The sequence below is a fragment of the Littorina saxatilis genome, linkage group LG11 (assembly GCF_037325665.1).
Source record: "Littorina saxatilis isolate snail1 linkage group LG11, US_GU_Lsax_2.0, whole genome shotgun sequence".
Classification (NCBI taxonomy): domain Eukaryota; kingdom Metazoa; phylum Mollusca; class Gastropoda; order Littorinimorpha; family Littorinidae; genus Littorina; species Littorina saxatilis.
In genome coordinates this window covers 28,132,191-28,158,532 of record NC_090255.1, presented here as the reverse complement: position 1 = coordinate 28,158,532, position 26,342 = coordinate 28,132,191, and the positions used below count along the sequence as shown (strand labels likewise).

At 41.7% G+C, this 26,342-nt stretch overlaps 1 protein-coding gene and 1 long non-coding RNA gene across 2 annotated transcripts in view; both read left to right on the top strand.

Annotated features, from left to right (window-relative positions):
- The window catches only part of LOC138980181 (uncharacterized), a 42,441-nt gene extending 26,762 nt beyond the window's left edge, over positions 1-15,679 (top strand). Inside the window, exons 2-3 of the mRNA XM_070353016.1 lie at positions 11,351-11,381; positions 13,910-15,679. Of these exons, the coding sequence (XP_070209117.1) occupies positions 11,355-11,381; positions 13,910-15,250 (1,368 nt within the window). The 5' untranslated portion in view covers positions 11,351-11,354 and the 3' untranslated portion in view covers positions 15,251-15,679. The remainder of the gene's footprint in view (positions 1-11,350; positions 11,382-13,909) is intronic.
- On the top strand, positions 6,058-8,232 carry LOC138980882 (uncharacterized). The gene is made up of 3 exons (XR_011460475.1): positions 6,058-6,389; positions 6,846-6,942; positions 7,400-8,232. It is a non-coding gene; the product is annotated as an uncharacterized lncRNA (long non-coding RNA).
- Positions 15,680-26,342: the final 10,663 nt, after the last annotated feature.

Sequence of the window (26,342 nt, the reverse complement as noted above, 5' to 3'; positions counted from 1 at the left end):
CCCGTTTTTACCGCTTGCTTCCCTTTATATGATAAACCGTTCATAGATCGTCGTTCTCCCGCACTAACTCCTCAGTTTGTCATCGAGGATTTTGGGTACAAAAATCTGCTCATACAATGACGTCAGCGCGGCCTTTCGGCGATTGGTCAATGCATTTTGTATCAATAATGTTGGTCACACTTGAAATTATCGCTACTTGATATTGCTTTCCAAACTAATACGAAGTGACCGGGAGCGTAGGGTCAGTTATGAACTGAATTAGCCCCGAACAGTGAGAAATAGAAAACAGTACACAAATACGAACGGAGAGACTCGGAAACTCGAGTCAGTCGTCGACACACTCAAGAACTCGAGTGTAATATTTGAAGTTATAATCTCCCTCGCTCTACAGTGCGACAGATTAGCTCAGTTGGTACAGTCGCGCCCGGTCATGCGCTAGGCCTTACTTTTGTGGTCCCGGGTTCGATCCGCTTCGAGGGCAATTTTATTTTTATTTTTTTCTGAACTCGTAATTCTTGTATTTTATTCATTATATTCATTCCACACGTTTTGGATTATGAAATGATTTAAATAATATAAAAGTTGCATAATTATTGAGTAGGTCTACTTCCAGTGGAACAATATCATCCCCAGAATTACCCATTCATTTTTTTATTTTTTTATTTTTAGTAACATCGGCTTTGGTGAACATTGATTACCCTATAGGCAAATCCGCGACCACGTGTAATGATGATATCAAGAAAACGTACAAAACACAAATACAAACGGGGAAAACGACGAGTCAACAAATGCTCGATTCAAAAACCCGGGCACGTGGCAGTTATGTTGGCAGTTCAAGTCTTATATTTCACGCTTACATTGTGTGCGCCTTGTGGCGGAGTGGTAAGACGTTTGCCTTCAAAGCCGGCGGTCTGGAGTTCGAGTCCCCTAAGACTTTTGCAAAACATGATTTTTCAACTTTTTGTTCCTTCTTTTCTGAACTATATATTCTTGTATTTTATTCTTATTGATTTATCCCAAAGGTTTTGAGTCGTGTATTGGAAATCGAATATACTGCGTGAGTGCCATTGAACAGCTTTTCCACAATCCCGTATTCTATGTTTAGTACAGGATATCCCCAAGGAAAGGTCAAAGGGCATATGTATCATTGCGTGTCGACTGCTGGTAATTAAGGTGTTTCTATCATGATAGGCTTCTGGTGTTACCTAAAGGTAAGTAGCACACATGTGCAACTGCAACTCCGTGTCAGTCTATGATACACGACTTTAGATAAGAGGGGGAAAGAGAGGAAGGGAGGGGACAAGAAACCATGGTTGTTTTTGGGTTTATTTTTAACGTCCCTTCAACCACTTGGAAACCGTTGACATTGATTACATTGGGTAGGATTCTAAACTAGAATGGACCTTGGGGCAACACTGTGGACGCATACCTGTGCAACTTTCTCACCGCAAAATTGGATCCTGTAATTCATGTTCATTCCTGAATGTTGAGCCCTCTGAAGGTCTGTTTATTTGCATGTTTTTGTCGGCAGATTTTTGGATAGTACTAACCTCTGGTTCATCAACTGCGTTTGATTGTCTTTGATCGTGCAGGACATTTGTCAAATTAACACGCGTAACGTTTCAAGGCTAGATAAGGATCAAAGAAGAGCATATATATATATATATATATATGATCCATTTCTGGATCTGCAGGCTGGTACAGAGTTACCTCCCTTTAGGCTTTTTCAAATTTCCCTTGTTTTAACCTAATTTCTTGGTTAAAACTTGTCTAAATTCTTTCTTAATAAATATCAATTCTACACTTTGGCCTTAAATCAAAGTGTTTCCCTTCACAGATATCCTCTTGGGGTTGTCAGATGAGGGTAGTCTCCCATGCCAACAACAGAAGCTACCATTCAGAGAATGGTTTGCTTCTTAGTTGGATACCATGGGTTGACAACTCTCGCCATCAGTACCACCTGACCACTGATGAGACACAGTAGTGTCGAAACACGTGTCTGGTCTAGGTACAAATACAATGGTCCTCCTCAGGACTAGATTACCTTGCGATACGTCCCCCACAAAGGGACTTTGCTCTGTAAATCTCGGTCCCCCTTGAGGAGGGTCTGATGCTCCCAATAGGCTGTCTGTGAAGGGATACTTATTTCTCTCTCTATCTCTGCTAAGAGATTTTAACAAATCTCGGAAGAAAGTCTCTGCTGACTTTCAATTGTTTCTTTCACAATTTCTGATGTTTTATATACATATATATATATCAACATAAACTGATGTCTCCAACAGACTTTAAAGGCTGATCAGATGGTGATCGAGTCCAACACGACATCCGGTTCGTGGGTTTCGCGTGAGGGATTTATTTTACGGTCGATTGTCAGTGCAAGAATCGTGCTCAAGTTAACCTCCGTCGGAATGACTTGTGTCACGCACGACCCAGTATTGTCAAAGATGGTTTCAAAGTAAAAAGTATGTGTTATACACTACCCACGCCACCATACCGGGGAGAAACGCTTGTGTGCCTCTTTGCAGAGTATGGAATCGATTATCCAAAATCCACGCCCGCCAGCGGGTTGGTGATAAACACTGTGACATATTCCTGCACTTATTCCATCTGGGTCGAACACGACGCACGCCAATGGAATTGTTTAGTTCAAATTACATCATCGTTTACTTGCTTGATATAGGCAAGAAGCAAAAGCCGATTATTAAAAAACAAAAAAACTATTGGCTACATGAAAAAAAAAGAAACGAAATGTTTCACTCTCAAACCTTGCATTAAGGAAAAATAAGGAATACAATGCAATAATTGTGTTTAATCTGTCTGTTCAGAATGTCGGAGTTTAATTTTCTTATTAAGTAATTTATATGCTTCCAAGATAAAAATGCAATCCTTTAGTCCGCACCGGGTCAAAGACTGTAAACCAGTTAAATGACCACAGTGCCGCCTCAATAATTTTTTTAAAGCAAGATAGGACGTCGTTTAAGGCATTTGTTGAAATAAAATGAAAAGAGTGTCTCGGGATACCATCTTGAAGAGTTAACATGTTAGGTTTTAATAAGATCAGTCCTGTACTATTTTACACACACACACACACACACACACACACACACACACACACACACACACACACACACACACACACACACACACACACACACACACACACCATCACCCTCGTCTCGATTCCCAGTCTTCCAGAAAAGATCTAGTCAAAACTTGTCTAAACGTAATAAAAGCAGAAAGAGGACGCACCGCCAGTGCATTGCTTCTTGATATTTATTTATTTTATTTATTTTTATTTATTTACGATATGTATTCGTAAAAATACACAAAAGCAGTCAAGTTATCAAAAATTTAAAATTAAAAACTTACTTACAAGCTAAATTTAAAAACACAACTGATAGTGATATGTACTCGCAAAAATACACAAGATCAGCCAAGCAGTAAAAGTAACGAAAATGCATATTATTCAAATACATGTAGTACAAAAGTATACAATAAGAAAACAGCGTGTACGTAAGGCACATAACAGCTAACCACCAGCTGACCTTCATACGTATCGGCAAACTAACCTGACACCAGTCAAACAGTAGCGTGAAATTCAATTCAAACAGTAACAAGACACAAATAGCTGCAAATCAGAATGATAAAAAAGAACCTTTTAAAAAGGGAAGATTGAACATAACATTTAAAAATGCTTTCATTATCGTATAAACTACGTTGTTAATCTTCACAGATCTGTCCAACCGTTTACATGTGATAAATATATATTTCCACTTGCACGAGTACTTAAATGTACTGTCTATCTGGCTGTGTGGTTTTTTTTTAATGTAGAATTGGATATTTCAGCAATTATTCACTTTACAAAGAAAACATAATAATAATGATAATCATGACAGATTATCAAGCGCGAATCACAGTAACCTATGCTCTCCTCGCTTTACATATTTACTATGAATAAAAACATACTATTTAAACATCAAATGCATAATTATACATTTTATTTCTAGCTAAATAACGTAACAATAAACTTACAACATTGGATAATCTCAACACACACACACACACACACACACACACACACACACACACACACACACACACACACACACACACACACACACACACAGGTCATGTGTGAGCAACAAAACACTCATCACTGCCACTGCCACCGCCAGTCAAGTACACACTCAAGCTGGAAGATGAAGTAAAAAGAAATGCAACAAATCTCCAAGTACCAGCCAGAATATATCCACATGTCCAACACAGCCAGTTTCTGTTCCAGATGTGATGAAACTTGTGGTAAGTGTGAGCTTGTGACCGACGACAGTTACGGTGCACATGCACTTGTGTACATCCGTTTGAACTTGTGAACTCGGGTACCCCTGTACTATCGGGGATCCACTAAGGTTTCCGAGACTGTGTTTTTAGGTATTGAAATGGTCTGACGGAAGAGCCGATTCTTAGGTAAAACGATTGTTTTTTGGTATAAGTTTCTGGAGTAAAATTGTGATTATTGTTTTTGTGAACAAGAAACAATTGACAGGTGACTTTATTCCGTCTCTCTTTTTCTCTCCGCCGCGATGTACTTTTGAATAGTTGAGGGTGATGTTGGGCACCAAGTAGAGAAAATAAAGGTACTCGACACCCCTCGAGTCGAAGTGTGTTAACCTTGTGACGCAGGCACGCGGATGTTGGGCCCTGGGTCCTACTGAGACTTTCTTTCTGCTTGGATTTCTGAAGAACGAAAACGTATATTTTTTTTGCGTGTGTTGTCTGGACGCCTGGTGTGACATGTTTGGTCACAGGCTGAAATCCTTTGGGATGTGAGGATTTCTTTTGCTGGTAGGTTAATACAATTTTCTTTCTGTAAATGGGTAAGCAGTGAGAAGAAGAGTATGCTGCTTGGGGGAGGATTTATTTGAATGTTCATGAAGACTGTTTTGTGAGTTGAATGTTTGGGAAAACTTTTGTTTATTGAATGCTTTAGAAAACCGTTTGAGAGAACGGTACTGTATGTATGTTATTTGATAGGAATGATGTGTTTTGTTGTTCAAAGAGTTAGTTTGTGGTAGTTGAAATTGTTGAGTTGTTTACGTATAGCTTACGGCGTGCATTCTGTGGTTTGCAGGATGGCGGAGTGTGCGACGGGGTTCTTTTCTAGAGGGGTGTAGTTAGATTCAGTTCTTTCTTTTTTTTAGATGGGGTTTTCGTAGACGGGTTTTTTAGTGGGTTATTTTAGATTAGTTTTCCTAGATGGGGATTTTGTAGATTAGTTTTCGTAGATTGGTTCTCGTAGATTAGTTCTCGTAGACTGGTTTTCGTAGACTGGTTCTCGTAGATTTGTGGACTGGGTTCTGTAGACTAGTTTTTGTTAGAGGGGCTCAGTGAGTTTTTGTAGATTTGTTTTTTTTTAGAGTTGTTTTTAGGTTGTTTTTTTAGATTCCGTTTGTTTTAGATTAGAGTTTCATTGTGTGTTTTGGGGTTAAAGTGGATAGTGAGGATTTAGAGTAGAGTTTTAGAGTTTAGTTTGGAGGAAGGATTTAGTGTTTTTTTTTAAGTGTAGCTTCAGAGGGATAATTTAGAATATAGTTTTAGAGTGAAGAATTGAGAGCGTTGTTTTTGGAGTTGTTTAGTCCTGTTGTAATACATTCAAAGTTTTGTATTTGAAGGTAAACCCCTGTTATCCCACACATTATTCCCCTTTTCACCTTATGGAATAAAAGAACCTGGTAATATAACTTGTGTCAGTTGCTTTGAGTGTTTGTGCTCGGTGAGAAATGGTAAAGTAAATTGGCACTCGGTTACATAAGTAATGATGAACAGTTTCTTCGCTAAAATCATTGTCAATTTTGGTCTCATTTTTGTGGTTGGTACAACAGTTTAAAGATAAATTATTCTTAATTCACTTTACTTATTTTAGTCATACATATCTATGTATATATACAAATATAATCAGTGGGTGCTTGTTTAAATTCAGGCGAATTTGATTTCCATTTAGACAGTGACTGATGACAAGACTATTATTTGAAAACGTTTGATTTCAAACAAAGCTGGTTTCCTGGGCATGTTACTTTTTTAATAAATTAATAGTATACTGTCCGTGGCACAACAGCAATAAACAGGTTTTCAGTCTTTGATTTGGCAGTTCTGACGGTGGAAATACATGTTAGGGTCCCGGCTTTATGGGTGGTTGTTTCAGGGGTAAACCTTTAAACTAGTTATATACATGTATAATATGTTCTTCAGTCTATTGATATTCTGTTGTTTATTGGACTTGTATTTTTGTTCCATTCTCCCAGCTGCAGAACACTTGTACACCAGGCAAAAGATGCTGTCAACAGACTTTGGTTGCAGTCTTTGTACAGTACTTAGCATTCTTGGTCGAGGAGGTAAGTGTCTGCACTCCTTTAAGGTCTATCTTGTCAATGGAACCCAACTTTAAAAACCCTAGTTTTAATTTTTTTTTTAATGTCTGTAAAACAAAAAGATCCAACAGGAAAATATGTAACTATTTAGACCTGATTTTTATTTTTTTTTATTTTTGTAACAGTGCTTTTTATCAGTGAACATCAGTGCTTAAATTGTTAACATGGTTTCATATAGCCATCATTGTCAATGAGTTATTTCATCAAAACAAATTTAAGCGACCATGGTATTACTCTTTTGAAGAGCAACTCTGTCCCTCGTTTTTGTTTGTTTTGCTCACTTGCTTTTCTCACTTTGTTCTGCATGTAAAGAATACTAATAGCTGGTAGCTTTATGGTCTGGCTTCTAGACATGTATTCCCATTGTACAGTTTTCAACAAAATGAATTATAGGTTCACTTTTGTTTGTTCAACTTCAAGACCTCCATATACTGTGCAACCTGGTTCAAGAACTTCACGAGGATCATGGTTAGCAGTAATGCAAAACAGCTATATGGGCACAGAGGTTCAACGCTTGGTGAGTGAACAGATGCATCAAACTAACTTAATAACCCATAATAAAAACAATTGTCAAAAGCTCTTCTTTTCTTGTTCTACATGGGGTAATATTTTGTTAGTCTTTGTGTTTTTCTGATCATTCCCAGAAAAAAAAGAATCAGCTTTAGAATTACTTCACTGTATACACACTGTTGTTACTTGTATTATTCTTTGTCCAGGGTTCAGTAAATACTAGCTTACAGTTTTGACAGCCTCGATAATTAAATCAACTACTGTAAACTGAACGTTTAGTCATACTCACAGCGCAATTAATTTGACTTTCAGTTTTACTTGTGGGTTCCTTTGACAGTTGAGTGTGTTTTAGCAAGTGTGCAACTATGCAAATTTCTACCTCCCTCAGCTCAAACTTATGTTTTTCTTTCAATTGTTTTTAGAAGTTCTGTTGAGTTCTGTTATTTTTTCTCATTTGTCAAAAGGGCAACCAAGACCTGGTCAGGTTAAAGTGGAAGAAACTCAGGGATCTAACTGCAGCTGTGACCTGCAGAGACACTGCAGGTCATCACAGCAGGGAATTACTTGACAGAAATATTTCTACATAGGTCCCTACAGGATTTGTTGTGTCACGCAGTAAATTTAAAACAAGCAAAACCTTTTTTTCCCAGATGACATAATAAGGTACTCATGGATCACAAGCTTTTGTGAGTCACAGCTAGAGACATCTCTTAGTGGCTCTTTTGTTTATTGTTGTTAAGGAAATTATGTTTGCTCTTCTGAAGCTGTCTACAAGCAAAAATTAACCCAAGTAACAAAACTTCTTGATTTGAATTTTGTAAAAACCAAACAAATAACACGTGCGTACTTTAATTTCTGAGACCTTTTATTTTGTTTGTTTTCTGATTGATATTCTATAGGAAACCAGGGGGGAATGTTTGAGATTTATGGTTGCTGTTAATGAATTTGTAGATAATATGTGAGGTTCAAATGGAAAAGTAAATGAGGAGGGATGATAGACTGACATACCAAGGGAGACAATTGGACCATTCAGGTGCTACCTAATCAACTTGCTTATGGATTTACTATGCATGACATGGCGGCTGTAATGTGTTAATGTAATTTTTGGACTGGATGGGTTGGGTTTCCCGGAAGGTTTATCATCTTTATTATTAAAGATAATAGAACTATCAAGATAAGTTTTGTGTGAATATTTGTTTGTCTGTTCACTTAAAAGACCGTTGGGTCGAAATATCTGTGAATGTATTGTTTTGTCAATAACAAACGTTCCAACAACCTACCTTTCTTGTTTTTTTTATTCTTATCTTTATTATTGTTTATATTTGAATTGGGAAGGATTACGTCACTATCGTTTTTCTTTTTTTTTAACATGGTTTTATTTCTTTTGGGTACATTAAAGCTCAGATGTTGTCGTCCTCTTGAAAAAAATGTAGGCTGTTTCGTATTTTTATTTTTTGTAGCGAAGCGCTATTTTTCAGGCTTGTTGATGTTATCGAGTGGTGGGGTGGACTTTACATCTTAGTTCGTGTCATCCTAGAAATAAAAAAATGAAAACATCAGAAATATTTTTCTACATAAATCATATTTATGCATACAATATACATGTACTAGCATCTTCACCCTCCAGTAGATGCTCTTGACAGAGTTGGTTGCTGTCACCTTAGCGAAAGGTAAATATGCGCCGAAAAGGCTGCAATCTACTGGCCGTATAAAATTTCATCTCACACGGCATCACTGCTGAGCGCCTAGAACTGTACCCACGGAATATGCGCGATATAAGACTTATTGATTGATTGATTGATTGATTGATTGATAGCATTCACATAGCAATGCCTTGCAGTTTACATGCTTTCAGAAGGCAATGCTCATCTCCTTTTCTTAGCTGCTTTTACCCTCTCTGACCCTGAATAATAATGATAATAAATCACTTTTCTATAGCTCACGCTCTGATAACAGCTACAAGCACTTTTACCGAGAAAAAGACCCTTAATTTTGTTTTTATTGTACACATTACACAACCACCTGTTTTGAGCTGGTTAAACTACACAGCGCTCAAACTAGTATCACCTCGCGCCCCCTAATTGGCGTAGAGGCGCGTCGCTCGGGTGGTGGATGGGGGAGCCTTCTCTACTAACTTCTGAGAGAAGGTCGCATCACTCTCGATGCCGTGAACCTAATTAGGATCTTTTTCTTGTCTCTTCTCTATTTTTGCCTCCCCTAAGCCCTTTCACTTACCTTTTCTAACCCATAAAATTCTCCACCTTTTTTACCCAAAATATGGTGAATCCCGAGTTTGTCATGTGTGACCAGGGGATGAGTGGCTGACACATTTATTCTCAGGGCGTATCTTGTATGGTTTTGATGGCTTCAAGTAGATAAAAATAAAGTGTTTTGGCTAGGTTACACACTGGTTACACTTATATAACATGTTCACCTGCTTAAAAGAGAAGAGGCACCATGGTGCCACGACTGTGATAATAGTTTTACTGTGATAATAATTTTACTGTGATACATTGACTTTGTTTTTTTGAAATTGGTTTAATTCAAATTTGTGTAATGTTAAACTTGTGGGGTCCTGATTTGGCCTATATGGTCCGCTGGACCCAAAAAGCAACAGCTAATAAATTAATAAAAAAAAACGCTCGCGCTGGACCCGAGTACTCTTCAGACATTCACACACACACACACACACACACACACACACACACACACACACACACACACACACACACACACACACACACTCTCTCTCTCCCTCACTCCCTCCCTCTCTCTCTTTCTTTCTTACACACACACACACACACGAGTACAGACTCATGCACACACACACACACACACACACACAAACACACACACACACACACAAACAGTAACACTAACACATGTGCACAAAATGAATCGACCCCGGATCACTTTGGCCATAGACTCTCTCGTGCTCTCTGTCTCTCTTTCACCGAGACCAAACCCTGCATTGTAATTTCTTTGCCGAGACCATTTCCTCACCCGTTGTCTGGCTTGCACTGAAATCATGCTTTTCTCGGCACTGCGTGACGTGTTTGCCGCTCAAGTCTCCCCTTTAAGTTCAGGCTGTTCGCAAAGCGACCAGCCTCCCACCGCAAAAACTCCCACCGTTAAGAGTGGCTTTTGTGATTTATTTCGCATTTAGGTCCCAGGTAACATTATGGAGTTTTAATACGATCAATCGGACCTATTATCAAGTTAGTGTATCAACTTTTGAACGAACTGCGCCCAGTAGTTTCCCAGCAATAAGCTGTTAAGTCGAGACACACACACACACACACACACACACACACATACACACACACACACACACACACACACACACACACACACACACACACACACACACAATTAAAGTCTGTTGGACCCTAGTACTGCGTACTCGGGGATAAATAAACTAGTATCAGGTACACTGAGTGAGAGTCAATCCCACAAAGGGTCAGCGTTATAGGCTTGCACACTAACCACTACACCTATCCGCCCAATGGTGTTTGGCTAAGGTGAAAAAAGGCCAGCTAGGCTTAGCGATCAAGTGGTCATTCTAGCTTTGTTTGGCTTTATAGCTCTGAAAATAAATAAGTAATTTGCATGGAAGTTGGAGCAAACATTCCGGATGATAAATATGTCTTAAGTTCAAGCTATATTTCAGTTGAATCAGTCACGAAAAGCCCAAAATATTAGGGAGGAAGGTGCATTCAAGTCGCACTCAGCTGCTCATAACTCCCACAGGTAACCGGCAGGGGTACAGGTGGCATAAGTCATAAAATAGTTTACACCAATCAGACTAGTAAAATCAAACATACAATCAAAAGTATGATGGGCAGACTGGCTCCTTTTGATAATGTAACTGATTTTTTTCTGTTTGTCATTTAGTGTCCTTCACAATTTTGGATGTTGAGTATTTATAATTGTATGTGTTTCAATCTTTATTTGCTTTATGATTGCATCTGCCAGACAAATAACATTGTGAGGACATTTCAGTATGGTTAATTTCAGTCGACTTGAATGTGACCAGAATGCACTTGCAAAGCGGCCTTGTGTGAGAGTGTTGGTCTGAAAGATGCTGGTGTAAATGCAGCAGAACTCCAAAAGTGTACATGCGGCGTTAAGTTCAACATTCAGATTTACATGTAGGACGAGAACCGGTGCTTTCAACGTGGTATGGCAGTCATATATAATTATGTGTGTGTGTGTGTGTGTGCTTGCGTGCGTGCGCCGCGCGCGCGCGTGTGTATGTATATGTGTGTGTGTGTGTGTATGTGTATGTGTGTGTGTGTGTATATGTGTGTGTGTGTGTATGTGTGTGTATGTGTGTGTCTTGCTGAGAGAGAGAGGGGGGAGGGGAGAGTGAGAGAGAGTGAAGATAGTGATTTTGAGTCTTCGTCTGTTTTCAGGAGGATGCGCACGTCATTGTATTATATGAAGGTAAGAGCGACAGGTTGAACTGCTAAGCTTTGTTTATTTGTTTCTCTTTGGTTTGCTTTGGTTTGTTTTATTATTGTTTTTTTGTTTGTTTGCTTGTATATGAATTCATGCGTATTAATTGTGTAGTATTTACGTACCTGTCTGTTTTCCTTGATGTATAAATTTATCTTGGTCGCCGGCCTATCTGTCTTATTGATACACACACACACTAACACTAACACACATGACTGCATTCAAGTCGTATCGCTTTCACTCGCATTTTAATATTTAAAACAAAAAACGCCTGTAAATCTGGTATGACACAGCAAGGCATGTATATTTAGATCTCTTTCTGTGTGTGTTTCAGCTGGTATGACACAGCAAGCCATGTACAGGCAGTGTTCTTTATGTGTGTGTTTCAGCTGGTATGACACAACAGGCCATGTACATGTAGTGTTCGTTCTGTGTGTGTTTCAGCTGGTATGACACAACAAGCCATGTACATGTAGTGTTCGTTCTGTGTGTGTTTCAGCTGGTATGACACAGCAAGCCATGTACAGGCAGTGTTCTTTATGTGTGTGTTTCAGCTGGTATAACACAGCAAGCCATGTACAGGCAGTGTTCTTTATGTGTGTGTTTCAGTTGGTATGACACAGCAAGCCATGTACATGTAGTGTTCTTTGTGTGTGTGTTTCTGCTGGTATGACACAGCAAGCCATGTACATATAGTGTTCTTTGTGTGTGTGTTTCTGCTGGTATGACCCAGCAAGCCATGTACATGTAGTGTTTTTTCTGTGTGTGTTTCAGCTGGTATGACACAGCAAGCCATGTACATGTAGTGTTTTTTGTGTGCGTGTTTCAGCTGGTATGACACAGCAAGGCATGTACATGTAGCGTTCTTTCTGTGTGTGTTTCAGCTGGTATGACACACTCAAGCCATGTACATGTAGTGTTTTTTGTGTGTGTGTTTCAGCTGGTATGACACAGCAAGCCATGTACAGGTAGTGTTCTTTATGTGTGTGTTTCAGCTGGTATGACACAACAAGCCATGTACATGTAGTGTTCTTTCAGTGTGTTTCAGCTGGTTATGACACAGCAAGCCATGTACATGTAGTGTTCTTTCAGTGTGTTTCAGCTGATATGACACAGCAAGCCATGTACAGGTAGTGTTCTTTATGTGTGTGTTTCAGCTGGTATGACACAACAAGCCATGTACATGTAGTGTTCGTTCTGTGTGTGTTTCAGCTGGTATGACACAACAAGCCATGTACATGTAGTGTTCTTTCAGTGTGTTTCAGCTGATATGACACAGCAAGCCATGTACATGTAGTGTTCTTTCAGTGTGTTTCAGCTGATATGACACAGCAAGCCATGTACAGGTAGTGTTCTGTCTGTGTGTGTTTCCGCTGGTATGACACAGCAAGCCATGTACATGTAGTGTTCGTTCTGTGTGTTTTTCAGCTGGTATGACACAGCAAGCAATTTCATATAGTGTTCTTTGTGTGTGTGTTTCAGCTGGTATGACACAGCAAGCCATGTACATGTAGTGTTCTGGCTGTGTGTGTTTCAGCTGGTTATAACCCAGTAAGCCATGTGCATGTAGTGTGCATTCTGTGTGTGTTTCAGCTGATATGACACAGCAAGCCATGTACATGTAGTGTTCTGTCTGTGTGTTTCAGCTGATATGACACAGCAAGCCATGTACATGTAGTGTTCTGTCTGTGTGTTTCAGCTGATATGACACAGCAAGCCATGTCCATGTACTGTTCTTTCTGTGTGTTTTTCAGCTGATATGACACAGCAAGCCATGTCCATGTAGTGTTTTTTGTGTGCGTGTTTCAGCTGGTATGACACAGCAAGCCATGTACATGTACTGTTCTTTCTGTGTGTTTTTCAGCTGATATGACACAGCAAGCCATGTCCATGTAGTGTTTTTTGTGTGCGTGTTTCAGCTGGTATGACACAGCAAGCCATGTACATGTAGTGTTCTGTGTGTGTTTCAGCTGGTATGACACAGCAAGCCATGTACATGTAGTGTTCTGTGTGTGTTTCAGCTGATATGACACAGCAAGCCATGTACATGTAGTGTTCTGGCTGTGTGTGTTTCAGCTGGTATAACCCAGTAAGCCATGTGCATGTAGTGTGCATTATGTGTGTGTTTCAGCTGGTATGACACAGCAAGCCATGTACATGTAGTGTTCTTTCTGTGTGTGTTTCAGCTGATATGACACAGCAAGCCATGTACATGTAGTGTTCTTTGTGTGTGTGTTTCAGCTGATATGACACAGCAAGCAATGTACATGTAGTGTTCTTTGTGTGTGTGTTTCAGCTGATATGACACAGCAAGCCATGTACATGTAGTGTTCTTTGTGTGTGTGTTTCAGCTGATATGACACAGCAAGCCATGTACATGTAGTGTTCTTTCTGTGTGTGTTTCAGCTGATATGACACAGCAAGCCATGTACATGTAGTGTTCTTTGTGTGTGTGTTTCAGCTGATATGACACAGCAAGCCATGTACATGTAGTGTTCTTTCTGTTTGTGATTCAGCGGGCCAGCCGCCCGGTGATCGTGCTGTCGGCAGTGACAGTGATCTATTACACCCAGTGGTGGACGCTCCTACTCCCCGGACAAAACGCCGCACCACCACTGGCCCCTATAGACTCCGTCACTGCGCTGCGACACATGGTGTCATCACACAATGCCGTCATAGAGGGTAAGCCGTCACAGGGGGCCTACAACGAAGACAACGTCACAGCGCTGAGTAAACCGTCACAAGGGACCCACAAGGAAGACAACGTGACAGCGGGGGGCAAGCCGTCTCATCCCCCTCTGGCCACTGACCGCTACATGATCTACGACTGCAAGGGGGCATGCGGCGGCTGGGCCGACCGGCTCAAGGGAATCGCCATTGCTTACGTCATCGCTAACCTGACTCATCGACGGTTCGGGATCCGGATCAACGACATCCCGTGCCCGCTGAGAGAGTTCCTGTTGCCCGCTGAGGTGCCCTGGGACTTGCCCGACTCATTGGACTTGAAGTCTGACGCCAAGATGTACAACAGGCTCGGGTCGGTGGCGTTCTACAACAGCATGCCGTCCGTCAACTTCAGCGAGATCTTCACAGCACGCGTGACTCTCTTCAAGGCCAACCTGGACTACTTCGACCTGCTGAAGAAAAACGCGCGATACGAGAGACAGTTACAGTGGATGCGGCCCCTCACAAACGACCAGATCTTCGCGCGGATCTTCCACCAGCTGTTCAGACCGGCCCCACGTGTTGACCGCGCTCTGCAGTCCGCGCTCGCCTCAGCCAAACCCTCCCCGGACGACAGGCTGCTGTGTGGGCACGTGCGCTTCGCCAGCAACTCGGAGATGTTGCGCGACACCATGAGGCGTCACACCAGGGACCACGGACACACCGTGCTGCGCTTTCTGCAGAGTCTCGACCCCGCCAGTCCCCTGTTCAACGTCACCACCGCCACCGCCGCCCTCCCCCCTTCCAACGCCACCGCCACTGCTGCCCTACCCCCTTCCTACGCCAAGGCAGACAACTACCGTTTCTTCGTCACGTCCGACTCCAAGGTGTACATTGACCAGGCTGGAGAGGTGTTTGGTGCGCGCTTTGTCCGAACCAGCGGTCAGTTCGTGCACGTGGACAGGAAGGGCGGACAACGGGGACAGGAGGTGTGTGAGGGCTTCACCAAGGTGCTGGTTGACCAGCAGCTGCTGGCTCGCTGTGACGTGCTGGTGGTCAGTATGAGTGGTCTGAGTCGCCAGGCGGCCTACATCCGAGGCACGGACAGCGGACTGTACTGTATCCTGATGACGGGACAGCTCATCCAGTGTCAGCGGCGTCATCTCAGACAGCTGTATCACGTCATAGGGTAGACTGTGGGATTGGTGAGAGAGAGAGAGAGAGAGAGAGAGAGAGAGAGAGAGAGAGAGAGAGAGAGAGAGAGAGAGAGAGAGAGAGAGACAGAGAGAGACAGAGAAAGAGCTAGGGGAGAGAGAGAGAGAACTCAGAACTCAGAACTTTATTACATAAGGATACAGGTTTTAGGCTTAGCCTAATCTTCCAACCTGTCCTTGGAACGAGAGAGAGAGAGAGAGAGAGAGAGAGAGAGAGAGAGAGAGAGAGAGAGAGAGAGAGAGAGAGAGAGAGAGAGAGAGAGAGAGAGAGAGAGAGAGAGAGAGAGAGAGAGAGAGAGAGAGAGAGAGAGAGAGAATTGATTTGAATTGAACTTTATTTTACAAGGATTAAGATTTAAGGCTACGCCTTTTCTTACAATCTGTCCTTGGGACGCATAGACACGCAATTATATAATTAAAAAATTAAAAATTGAAAAGTTAAAAAGTTAACCAACAAAACGAGAGAGAGAGAGAGAGAGAGAGAGAGAGAGAGAGAGAGAGAGAGAGAGAGAGAGAGAGAATGAGAGAGAGAGAGAAAGAGAGGGAGAGAGAGAAAGAGAGAGGGAGAAAGAGAAAGAGAAAGATAGAGAGAGAGAAATAGAGGGGAGAGAGAGAAAGAGAGAGAATGGGAGAGAGAGGGAGAAAGAGAGAGGGAGAGAGAGAAAGAGAGAGGGAGAAAGAGAGGGAGAGAGAGAGAAAGAGAGAGACGGAGAGAGAGAGAGAGGGAAAGAGTGAGATGGAGAGAGAGAAAGAGAGAGAGATGGAGAGAGAGGAAAGAGAGAGAGAAAGATAGAGAGAGAGAGAGAGAGAAAGAGAGAGAAAGAGAGAGATAGAGAGAGAGAGATCAAATCAAATCAAATCAATTAAATCATATTTTATCTTTCGAGGGTTGTGGCATAAGCAATAATTATAAACGAGCTTTTTTTTAACCAGCCCTCGCCCAGAGAGGGACTAATATAGGGGAAGGGCTCCCAATATGGACCGGCTCCTAATATGGACCACCTCCTGTTCTGACAAACTAACGGCGCCAGAGCGCTCAAAAAAGTTTTATTCGCTGTATTCACCCTCTCTGGATAACTTGCACATGTCAAAACAGTTGCAGAAACACAAATCTCAAACCCGTTAGGCTTTTTCTCTTTTTTCACTTTTGGCAGCGTTCTATATAAATTTGCCGTCTAAAACGGACTCGTTTCTGTCCACAGCCAAGGTTTTTATCACACAAAAATTGCTATTTATGACAGCTAAGGCCGCATTGGTTACATTTTAGCAGTGTTGACCCCGAATTTCTGCTGCAAACAAAAAATAATAGCAACATCTCAAAGTATGTGCGAGTCCCCTAATATGGACCACCTTCAACAAATCGAAGAAAATAAAAGCTAAAGGCTAGTTTTATTAATTCATTAAGAAACTTGCTGGAAATAACCTGTTATTAGCCCTCGAGATTTTAAACAAATATAACAAAAAGTCTTCTTTTCGTGGAAGTTAAGCTTTTTTCGTTTCCTGGTGTGCTTTAAATAATGCTCTCATCAACCCGAAACAGATAAATCTAAAGCATATTTGAATTAGTCTGACTTGTACACTAAGTTGTATCATGTTATTTTGAAGTATAGGGGGCTTTTTACAGTGATACGTGAAGGCCGCTTCACTGGTCCATATTAGGCGCCCAGACTCCTAATATGGACCCTTTGTGATTTTTTCTGTATTTAATTTTTGCTGAATGTCTGTCAAAGCTATTTCACTTTATTTAGGCCTAACGGTTAACCTGAGAGAGAAGGACTACCAAGCACAAAATGAAACTTCTTCGCAAGAAAACAAGCTAGTTATCAGCATAAAACAACAAGTCGCGTGAAGCGATATCAAAACAATTAGTCAAGTGTCGACTTGATACAAACACGTAAATAGAAATGTCGTCATCGAAATGAGTTTCGTTTCATATCCATTGTCTTTGTTTTGTTTTTTGATTTTTTATGAAAAGATAATCGTGGTTTTTTTGTTCTTTGTCGAACGTTTATCAATCAATCAATGAGTCTTATATCGCGCATATTCCGTGGGTACAGTTCTAGGCGCTCTGCAGTGATACCGTGTGAGATGAAATTTTATACGGCCAGTAGATTGCAGCCATTTCGGCGCATATTTACCTTTCACGGCCTATTATTCCAAGTCACACGGGTATAGGTAGACAATTATTAACTGTGCCTAAGCAATTTTGCCAGGAAAGACCCTTTTGTCAATCGTGGGATCTTTAACGTGCACACCCAATGTAGTGTACACGGGGGGAGGTTCGGACACCGAAGAGAGTCTGCACACAAAGTTGACTCTGTGAAATAAATTTCCGCCGAACCTGGGATCGAACTCACGCTGACAGCGGCCAACTGAATACAAATCCAGCGCGCTACCAACTGAGCTATATCCCCGCCCGTTTAGACAGTGTCGACCGGCCAACTTAATTTAACATAAAACAATCGACAAAGTAAATACAAATTAAGCAAAATACAACAGTAAACAGCGTAAATTTGATACCATCAACCAAGCAAAACCATAACGTTATATAAATCTTGATGTTAGTAAAAACAACATGCAATAAAAATGCTCTGGCATGCACGCATTCATTTGTCTAATTTAAATTCGCTTTGCATCAAAGGGGGTTTTGCAAGCCATACGAATTCCGTAACAGCAACAAACGGACAGCAAAAAGAAAAGCAGCAATGGGAAGAAGCAACGGTGCCGTGCCAGTTAGCCACCAGTCTACTCTGTTGTCACCCTCTGGCCACGATGAGGCCTGGCATAGGTCTTCAGAGGGGCCAACAATCCCTAACAGTTACCCTTCCCAAAATCAATGTATTCAACTGTGCAAAAAGCTCAAGACCCTCCACGACTTTATTTACAAGCAGCAGATTTACGTAAAGGATAAAGGAAGTAGCTTTGAAAGAAAGAAAGAAAAAGAGAGAGAGAGAGAAAGAGAGAGAGAGAGAGAGAAAGAGAGAGAGAGCGAGAGAGAGCGAGAGGACAGAGATCTTGAGAGCGAAACAGTGTGTGTGTGTGTGTGTGTGTGTGTGTGTGTGAGTGTGTGTGTGTGTGCGTGTGTGTGTGTGTGTGTGTGTGTGTGTGTGTGTGTGTGTGTGTGTGTATCAGTGTGCAAAAACGAACATAATGCGCACGTGTGTAAGTAAATGTGCTTACGTTTACGTGTGTATCACGAGAAACCTTAACAGACACTGCGTTGACTTACTATGGGGTGCACATTCTTAAAGGTGGAGAAGCACAAACTCGAAGAAATGAAACGTAAACTTTATAGGGGGTTCAGGAAGAAAGCATTTTTATGATCCAGGCTTCGCTTTACTTGTACACGTACTATATCATTGTATCATTGCATAATATACATATTGATGTCAATAAAATCTTGAAAACTACTCTGACAGCTATTTACAAACAGTTTCAAAGAGTCATAATTGTGGGTTTTTTCGCATTTGGTGACAAATACTGACGGACAGATAAAGAAAATACACACACAAAATAAAAAGACAGATATAAGTATGTTACACCCCCCTCCCCCCCCCCCCCCCCCCCAACCCAGGACGTTGCACACACGTTTTATCGGGTATTCAAATCGAAAGTCAAAGCATTTTTATGATCTAGGCTTCGCTTTACTTATACACGTACTATATCATTGTATCATTGCATAATATACATATTGATGTCAATAAAATCTTGAAAACTACTCTGACAGCTATCTACAAACAGTTTGAAAAAAGTCATAATTGTGGGTTTTTTCGCATTCGGTGACAAATACTGACGGACAGATAAAGAAAATGCACACACAGAATAAAAAGACAGATATAAGTATGTTTCACCTCCCCCAACCCAGGACGTTGCACACACGTTTTATCGGGTATTCAAATCGAAAGTCAAAGCATTTTTATGATCTAGGCTTCGCTTTACTTATACACGTACTATATCATTGTATCATTGCATAATATACATATTGATGTCAATAAAATCTTGAAAACTACTCTGACAGCTATCTACAAACAGTTTCAAAAAGTCATAATTGTGGGTTTTTTCGCATTTGGTGACAAATACTGACGGACAGATAAAGAAAATACACACACAGAATAAAAAGACAGACGTAAACGCACTTACATGGACACTTGCATCAATTTACGTTGTACGTTTTATAGCACACTGACTATCCTATTTCAAATTCTACGCACAGCGATACCAAACCCTGCCTTAAAGGTAATCAAGATAGCTTAAAGCAATTTTGATCAACACACTTTTTGAATCAAACCATTCAATTTTTACAATCAGCATGCGCTGTGCGTTTGAATATTTGATAACCAAAGCAGGTGTTCTCGCTTCACCTTACAATCTAAACAAAACTCTTAAATCTTGATTTATGTTCCACAGAGCATTCAAAGCAAAACCTGTTAAAACATAGTTTCCATTGTTGACGACCCTATTAAAGTCTTCCGAAGAACTATGGTGTTTTCTGTCAAATCTTGTCTGTCCTAAAACAGTCAACCAAGGCAGACGATTCATTTCTCAAAATGCTATGCTCTATACATTTGAGTAGAAGACAACGCGTTCTGGCTTCTGTCGACAAAAAAGCAAAAACAACATTACAACTAAAACATTACTTTATCTTTCACGGGACTACTGTACTAAGCCAAAACGTGCACACACACTCACACACACACACACACACACACACACACACACACTGCTCACACACACACACACACACACACACACACTCACACACACACACACACACACACACACACACACTCACACACACACACACACACTCACACACACACACACATACACACACACACACACACACACACACACACACACACACACACACACACACACACACACGCATAGGGGGATATTCGCCTATTTGCGGACATTGTGTATCATTTGTGTCCATCTGTCAAAATGCGGTAATATGAGGACCTGTTTTGACTTTTTTTGTTTGAAGAGATAGAAAGTTGAAAGTAAGCGAAATGTTTAGGGAATTCGACACAAAGGTGTCAAAAAAACTTTTACTTCGATATTTCTCTTAATATAGCGTTACGAACGATTTGAAAAAAGCGACTATATGCGGACAGTCACTATTTCGCAGCTATTTGCGGACCAAAAAACTACAGAGCTATAGCCCTGCGTTTTAGTGGTCCTCACTTGCTGCTGGTATGTTGTGTGTGTTGTGTCAGGCCTAATTCTGGAACTACATCTGTTTAACTACAGAGCTGGTAAGATCGGTCGCTAAAGCAAATGCTGTTAGCACAGGAGCGGTGAAAAAGGCAATACAATCATAAAGGAGTGGTGTCTTTCAAGGACTTGTTTGTTGATAAAGTGGGTGCTCCAAATACATTTAGCTTGGTAGGTTTAAATTATGCAATTCACCCGCATCAGTGGAAGAGAGGAAGCAGGAAGGGTTAAAGAAGGTGATCTGCGAGTCAGAAAGACACAGTAATAAAAACAACACAGATTAATTGGTAAAAAAGAGAGAGAGAAAGAGAGAGAGAGAAAGAGAGAGGGAGAGAGAGGGGGAAAGAGAGAGAGGAGACAGATACAAAGAGAGAGAGAAGGAGAGAGAGAGAAGAGAGAGAGAGAGAGAGAGAGAGAGAGAGAGAGAGAGATGATGATGGAACTTTATTTTTCAAGGATAGAGGTTTAAGGCGACGCCTTTTCTTACAACCGGTCCTTACTTCCAATACAAATGTATAATAAAGCGAGAGAGAGAGAGACAGACAGACAGACAGACAGACAGACAGACAGAAACAGAGAGAGAGAGAGAGACAGACAGACAGACAGACAGACAGACAGAAACAGAGAGAGAGAGAGAGAGAGAGAGAGAGACTCAGACTCAGACTCAGACTCAGAACTTTATTACAAAAGGATAAAGGTTTTAGGCAAAGCCTATTCTTCCAACCTGTCCTTTATACAACACATAAAGACAGACGAACATAACAAATAAAAATTCAATCATATAAGATATAGAATTGTATGTATTGCAATATTATGTGCAGTTACGGAATTATATAAGGAGAACTCAAAAATTACAAAATTACATTGACATAGTTAAGCCTTTCATTTTGAGAATTAAGTTGCTCAGATAAGCTACACATCCGTTAACACTAGTACAAAATGTTCAACAAAATAACAATCGAACAAGACATTTCATTCACGAATGATGTGTGAACGGGACTGTCTCTTAAACAATTTCACTGAAGTTGCATTTCTTATCTGTTGGGGGAAGGAGTTCCAGAGAAAAGCTCCCGAGAAGGCTAGGCTCGATTTGTAGAGGTCTATGCGAGGTATAGGAGGGATGATTTTTTGGGACCCATATCTTTTTGTGGCATGTTTGAAATGTGATTGCAAATATTTAGGACAGTCGTCATTTAGAATTTTATACATGAACACAGCCTTGTTTAACGTCAACTGATCTTTCAAGGGGAGGAAATTTAGGAGCTTTAGTTTTTCATCCGTGGACCTATTCAAATCATGCAGAATAAGTTTTGCAGCTCGGCGATGCAGGGAATTGAGTCTTTTTAAATGAACATCACTGCAGTTATCCCAAAGTGTCGAAGCGAAGTTTATATGAGGCATTATGTGGGCGTAATAGAACATTTTGAGTGCTTCAGAATCGGCGTAATGCCTTAATTTTGATAACAGGTACAAATTCTTTGATACTACTTTGCAAATATTACTCAAATGAGTTTGCCATTTCAACTCTTGATCAATGGTAACACCTAATAGTCTATGTTCCTTAACTTGCTGCACTTGAGTTGAACCAACTGACAGTTGTAATAGTAAAGGACTTAACTGGTGTTTTTGTCTCGTGGTTATCACCATACTCTTTGTTTTAATCGGATGAATGATCATTGCATTAGAAAGAGAGAGAGAAAGAGAGAGAGCTATAGCTCTGTATTTTAGTGGTCCGCAAATTGCTGCATATGTTGTGTAAGGGTTCATCCTGGATTTACATCTGCTAAACTACAGAGCTGGTAAGAGAAAATGAGCGGTCGGTTGAGCTAATGCCGTTGGCACAGGAACAGTTATAAAGGCAATACAATCATAAACGAGTGCTGTCTTGCCATGACTTTCTTTATGAAGTTGTTGCTCTACATACATTTAGCTTGAGCGGTCTGAATTATGTAAATCACCCACATAAGTGTTTGCAAGCTCCTCGGGAACGAAATAATACAAGAAGGGTTTGAGAAGGAGTGTGTGAATAAGAGAGACACACAATTAAAAAAAAACCAGAAAGACTAATGGAGAAAAGAGAAAGAGAGAGAGATTGAGAGAGAGAGAGAGAGAGAGAGAGAGATTGAGAGAGAGAGAGAGAGATAGAGAGAGAGAGAGAGAGAGAGAGAGAGAGAGAGAGAGAGAGAGAGAGAGAGAGAGAGAGAGAGAGAGAGAGAGACTAATTTGCGGGCTGATCGACTGACTGACTGACTGATCTTTGATACATATGGACAGAGGATTTAGTCACAACTTAGTCTTACATCCTGTCCGTTCTGCATCTCAAGCACATAACACATATTACAATGCGTCAGTTTTTAACTAAAGACATTAAGAATTAAAACCGCATGTTGATAATTCTGTCTTGTGGTGATCACCATACTTTTGATATTTTTGTGTGAATTATCATGGAGTTTGTTTAACACAAGTCAAAGACCTCATAACATGGTGTCACTAGATGTGTATAGAAACGCGTCAGCAACAACAATGCTGTTAATTAAGTCACAATCAGATACATGTAAAGGCAGATCATAAGTGGTAATAGAGGAAAGAATGGGTTTCAGGACTGAGCCTGAAGGAACTTCTAACATAACATGTTTTTGAGGAATGTCAGTCATTTATGAAGACTTTTTGCTGTCTTTCGGAAAGATGCGAGTTAAAACACGTTGAAGAATTTGCTACATATAGTGATGACCGTTTTAAGCAAAGCGTTGTGTTGTGTATGGTTGTGTACGGTTGTGTTGTGTTGTGTACGACTGTGTTGTGTATGGTTGTGCTATGTTGTGCATGGTTGGGATGTGTTGTGATGTTTATGGTGGTGCTGTGTTGTGTGCGGCTGTGTTGTGTTGCAGTGTGGTGTGGTGTTGTGTTGTTTTGTGTTGTGTTGTGTTGTGTTGTGCTGTGCTGTGCTGTGCTGTGCTGTTGGTGTGTTGGGTTGGGTTGGGCTATGGTTGTGTGTGGTTTTGTTCTATTGTGCTGTGTTGTGTTGTGTTGCGTCGTGCCGTGTTGTGTTGTGTTGTGGTGTGGTGTGCATAGTTGTGTTTTGCTGTGTTGAGGTGTGCATGGTTAAGTTACATTGTGTTGTGGTGTGCATAGTTGTGTTGTGTTGTGTTGTGTGGTGGTGTGCATGGTTGTGTTGGGTTGTGTGGTGGTGTGCATGGTTGGGATGGGTTGTGTGGTGGTGTGCATGGTTGTGTTGGGTTGTGTGGTGGTGTGCATGGTTGTGTTGGGTTGTGTGGTGGTGTGCATGGTTGTGTTGGGCTGTGTGGTGGTGTGCATGGCTGTGTTGGGTTGTGTGGTGGTGTGCATGGTTGTGTTGGGTTGTGTGGTGGTGTGCATGGTTGTGTTGGGTTGTGTGGTGGTGTGCATGGTTGTGTTGGGTTGTGTGGTGGTGTGCATGGTTGTGTTGGGTTGTGTGGTGGTGTGCATGGTTGTGTTGGGTTGTGTGGTGGTGTGCATGGTTGTGTTGGGTTGTGTGGTGGTGTGCATGGTTGTGTTGGGTTGTGTGGTGGTGTGCATGGTTGTGTTGGGTTGTGTGGTGGTGTGCATGGTTGTGTTGGGTTGTGTGGTGGTGTGCATGGTTGTGTTGGGTTGTGTGGTGGTGTGCATGGTTGTGTTGGGTTGTGTGGTGGTGTGCATGGTTGTGTTGGGTTGTGTTGTGTTGTGTTGTGCATGGTTGTGTTGGGTTGTGTGGTGGTGTGCATGGTTGTGTTGGGTTGTGTGGTGGTGTGCATGGTTGTGTTGTGTTGTGTTGTGTTGTGCATGGTTGTGTTGTGTTGTGGTGTGCATGGTTGTGTTGTGTTGTGTTGTGATGTGCATGGTTGTATTGTGTTGTGTGGTGGTGTGCATGGTTGTGTTGTGTTGTGTTGTGGTGTGCATGGTTGTGTTGTGTTGTGTTGTGGTGTGCATGGTTGTGTTGTGTTGTGTTGCGCATGGTTGTGTTGTGTTGTGTGGTGGTGTGCATGGTTGTATTATGTTGTGTGGTGGTGTGCAAGGTTGTGTTGGGTTGTGTGGTGGTGTGCATGGTTGTGTTGTGTTGTGTGGTGGTGTGCATGGTTGTGTTGGGTTGTGTGGTGGTGTGCATGGTTGTGTTGGGTTGTGTGGTGGTGTGCATGGTTGTGTTGGGTTGTGTTGTGTTGTGTTGTGCATGGTTGTGTTGGGTTGTGTGGTGGTGTGCATGGTTGTGTTGGGTTGTGTGGTGGTGTGCATGGTTGTGTTGTGTTGTGTTGTGCATGGTTGTGTTGTGTTGTGTTGTGTTGTGGTGTGCATGGTTGTGTTGTGTTGTGTTGTGATGTGCATGGTTGTATTGTGTTGTGTGGTGGTGTGCATGGTTGTGTTGTGTTGTGTTGTGGTGTGCATGGTTGTGTTGTGTTGTGTTGTGGTGTGCATGGTTGTGTTGTGTTGTGGTGTGCATGGTCACGGTTGTGTTGTGTTGTGTGGTGGTGTGCATGGTTGTATTGTGTTGTGTGGTGGTGTGCATGGTTGTGTTGGGTTGTGTGGTGGTGTGCATGGATGTGTTGTGTTGTGTGGTGGTGTGCATGGTTGTGTTGGGTTGTGTGGTGGTGTGCATGGTTGTGTTGGGATGTGTGGTGGTGTGCATGGTTGTGTTGGGTTGTGTGGTGGTGTGCATGGTTGTGTTGGGCTGTGTGGTGGTGTGCATGGCTGTGTTGGGTTGTGTGGTGGTGTGCATGGTTGTGTTGGGTTGTGTGGTGGTGTGCATGGTTGTGTTGGGTTGTGTGGTGGTGTGCATGGTTGTGTTGGGTTGTAGGGTGGTGTGCATGGTTGTGTTGGGTTGTGTGGTGGTGTGCATGGTTGTGTTGGGTTGTGGTGGTGGTGTGCATGGTTGTGTTGTGTTGTGTTGTGCATGGTTGTGTTGGGTTGTGTGGTGGTGTGCATGGTTGTGTTGGGTAGTGTGGTGGTGTGCATGGTTGTGTGTGGTTGTGTTGTGGTGTGCATGGTTGTGTTGTGTTTTGTTGTGGTGTGCATGGTTGTGTTGTGGTGTGCATGGTTGTGTTGTGGTGTGCATGGTTGTGTCATGTGTTGTTGTAGTGTGCATGTTAGTGTTGTGTGGTGTGGTGTGGTGTGGTGTGTGGTGCGGTGTGGTGGTGTTTTGTTGTGTTGGGTTGTTTTGGGTTGTGTTGGGTTGTGTACGATCGTGCTGTGTTGTGTACGATCGTGCTGTGTTGTGTACGATCGTGCTGTGTTGTGTACGATCGTGCTGTGTTGTGTACGGTTATGTTGTGTATGTCTGTTTTTCTATTGTAAGGGGTTTTGTCGAGGTGTGAGGTGTTGGGTTGTGTTGGGTTGTGCTGAGAGAGGTACGGATGTGTTGCGTTGTGTTGTGTTGTGGTGTGCATGGTTGTGCTGTGTTGTGGTGTTGTTTTCGATTGTGTACGGTGTATGTTTGTGTTGTGCTGGATTAGGTGAAGTTGTTTATGGGTGTGCTACGTTGTTTATGGTTGTGTTGTGTTGAGTACGGTCGTGTTGTGTTGTGCATGGCTGTGTTGTGTACGGTTGTGCTGTGTAGTGCATGGTTGTGCTACGGTGGTGTTGTGTTGTATCTATACATATAATAAAAGAGAGTGTCTGTCTGTGTGTCTGTCTGTGGTCGCCATACCTCAGAGATGGCAAAAGATAAGCACAAGATATTTTGCATGCACACTGCCCTGGACCCACAAATGTGCACCTGGGTTTTAGTTTCTCCAGGCATTGTTTCCTTCCTCGGATAATGACCCTCCCCATCTATCAATACAGTCTACATAGTGCAAGGGAGGTAAGTCATGCTTTGTCACCCACGGAAGGGAGGTAACTCTCATCA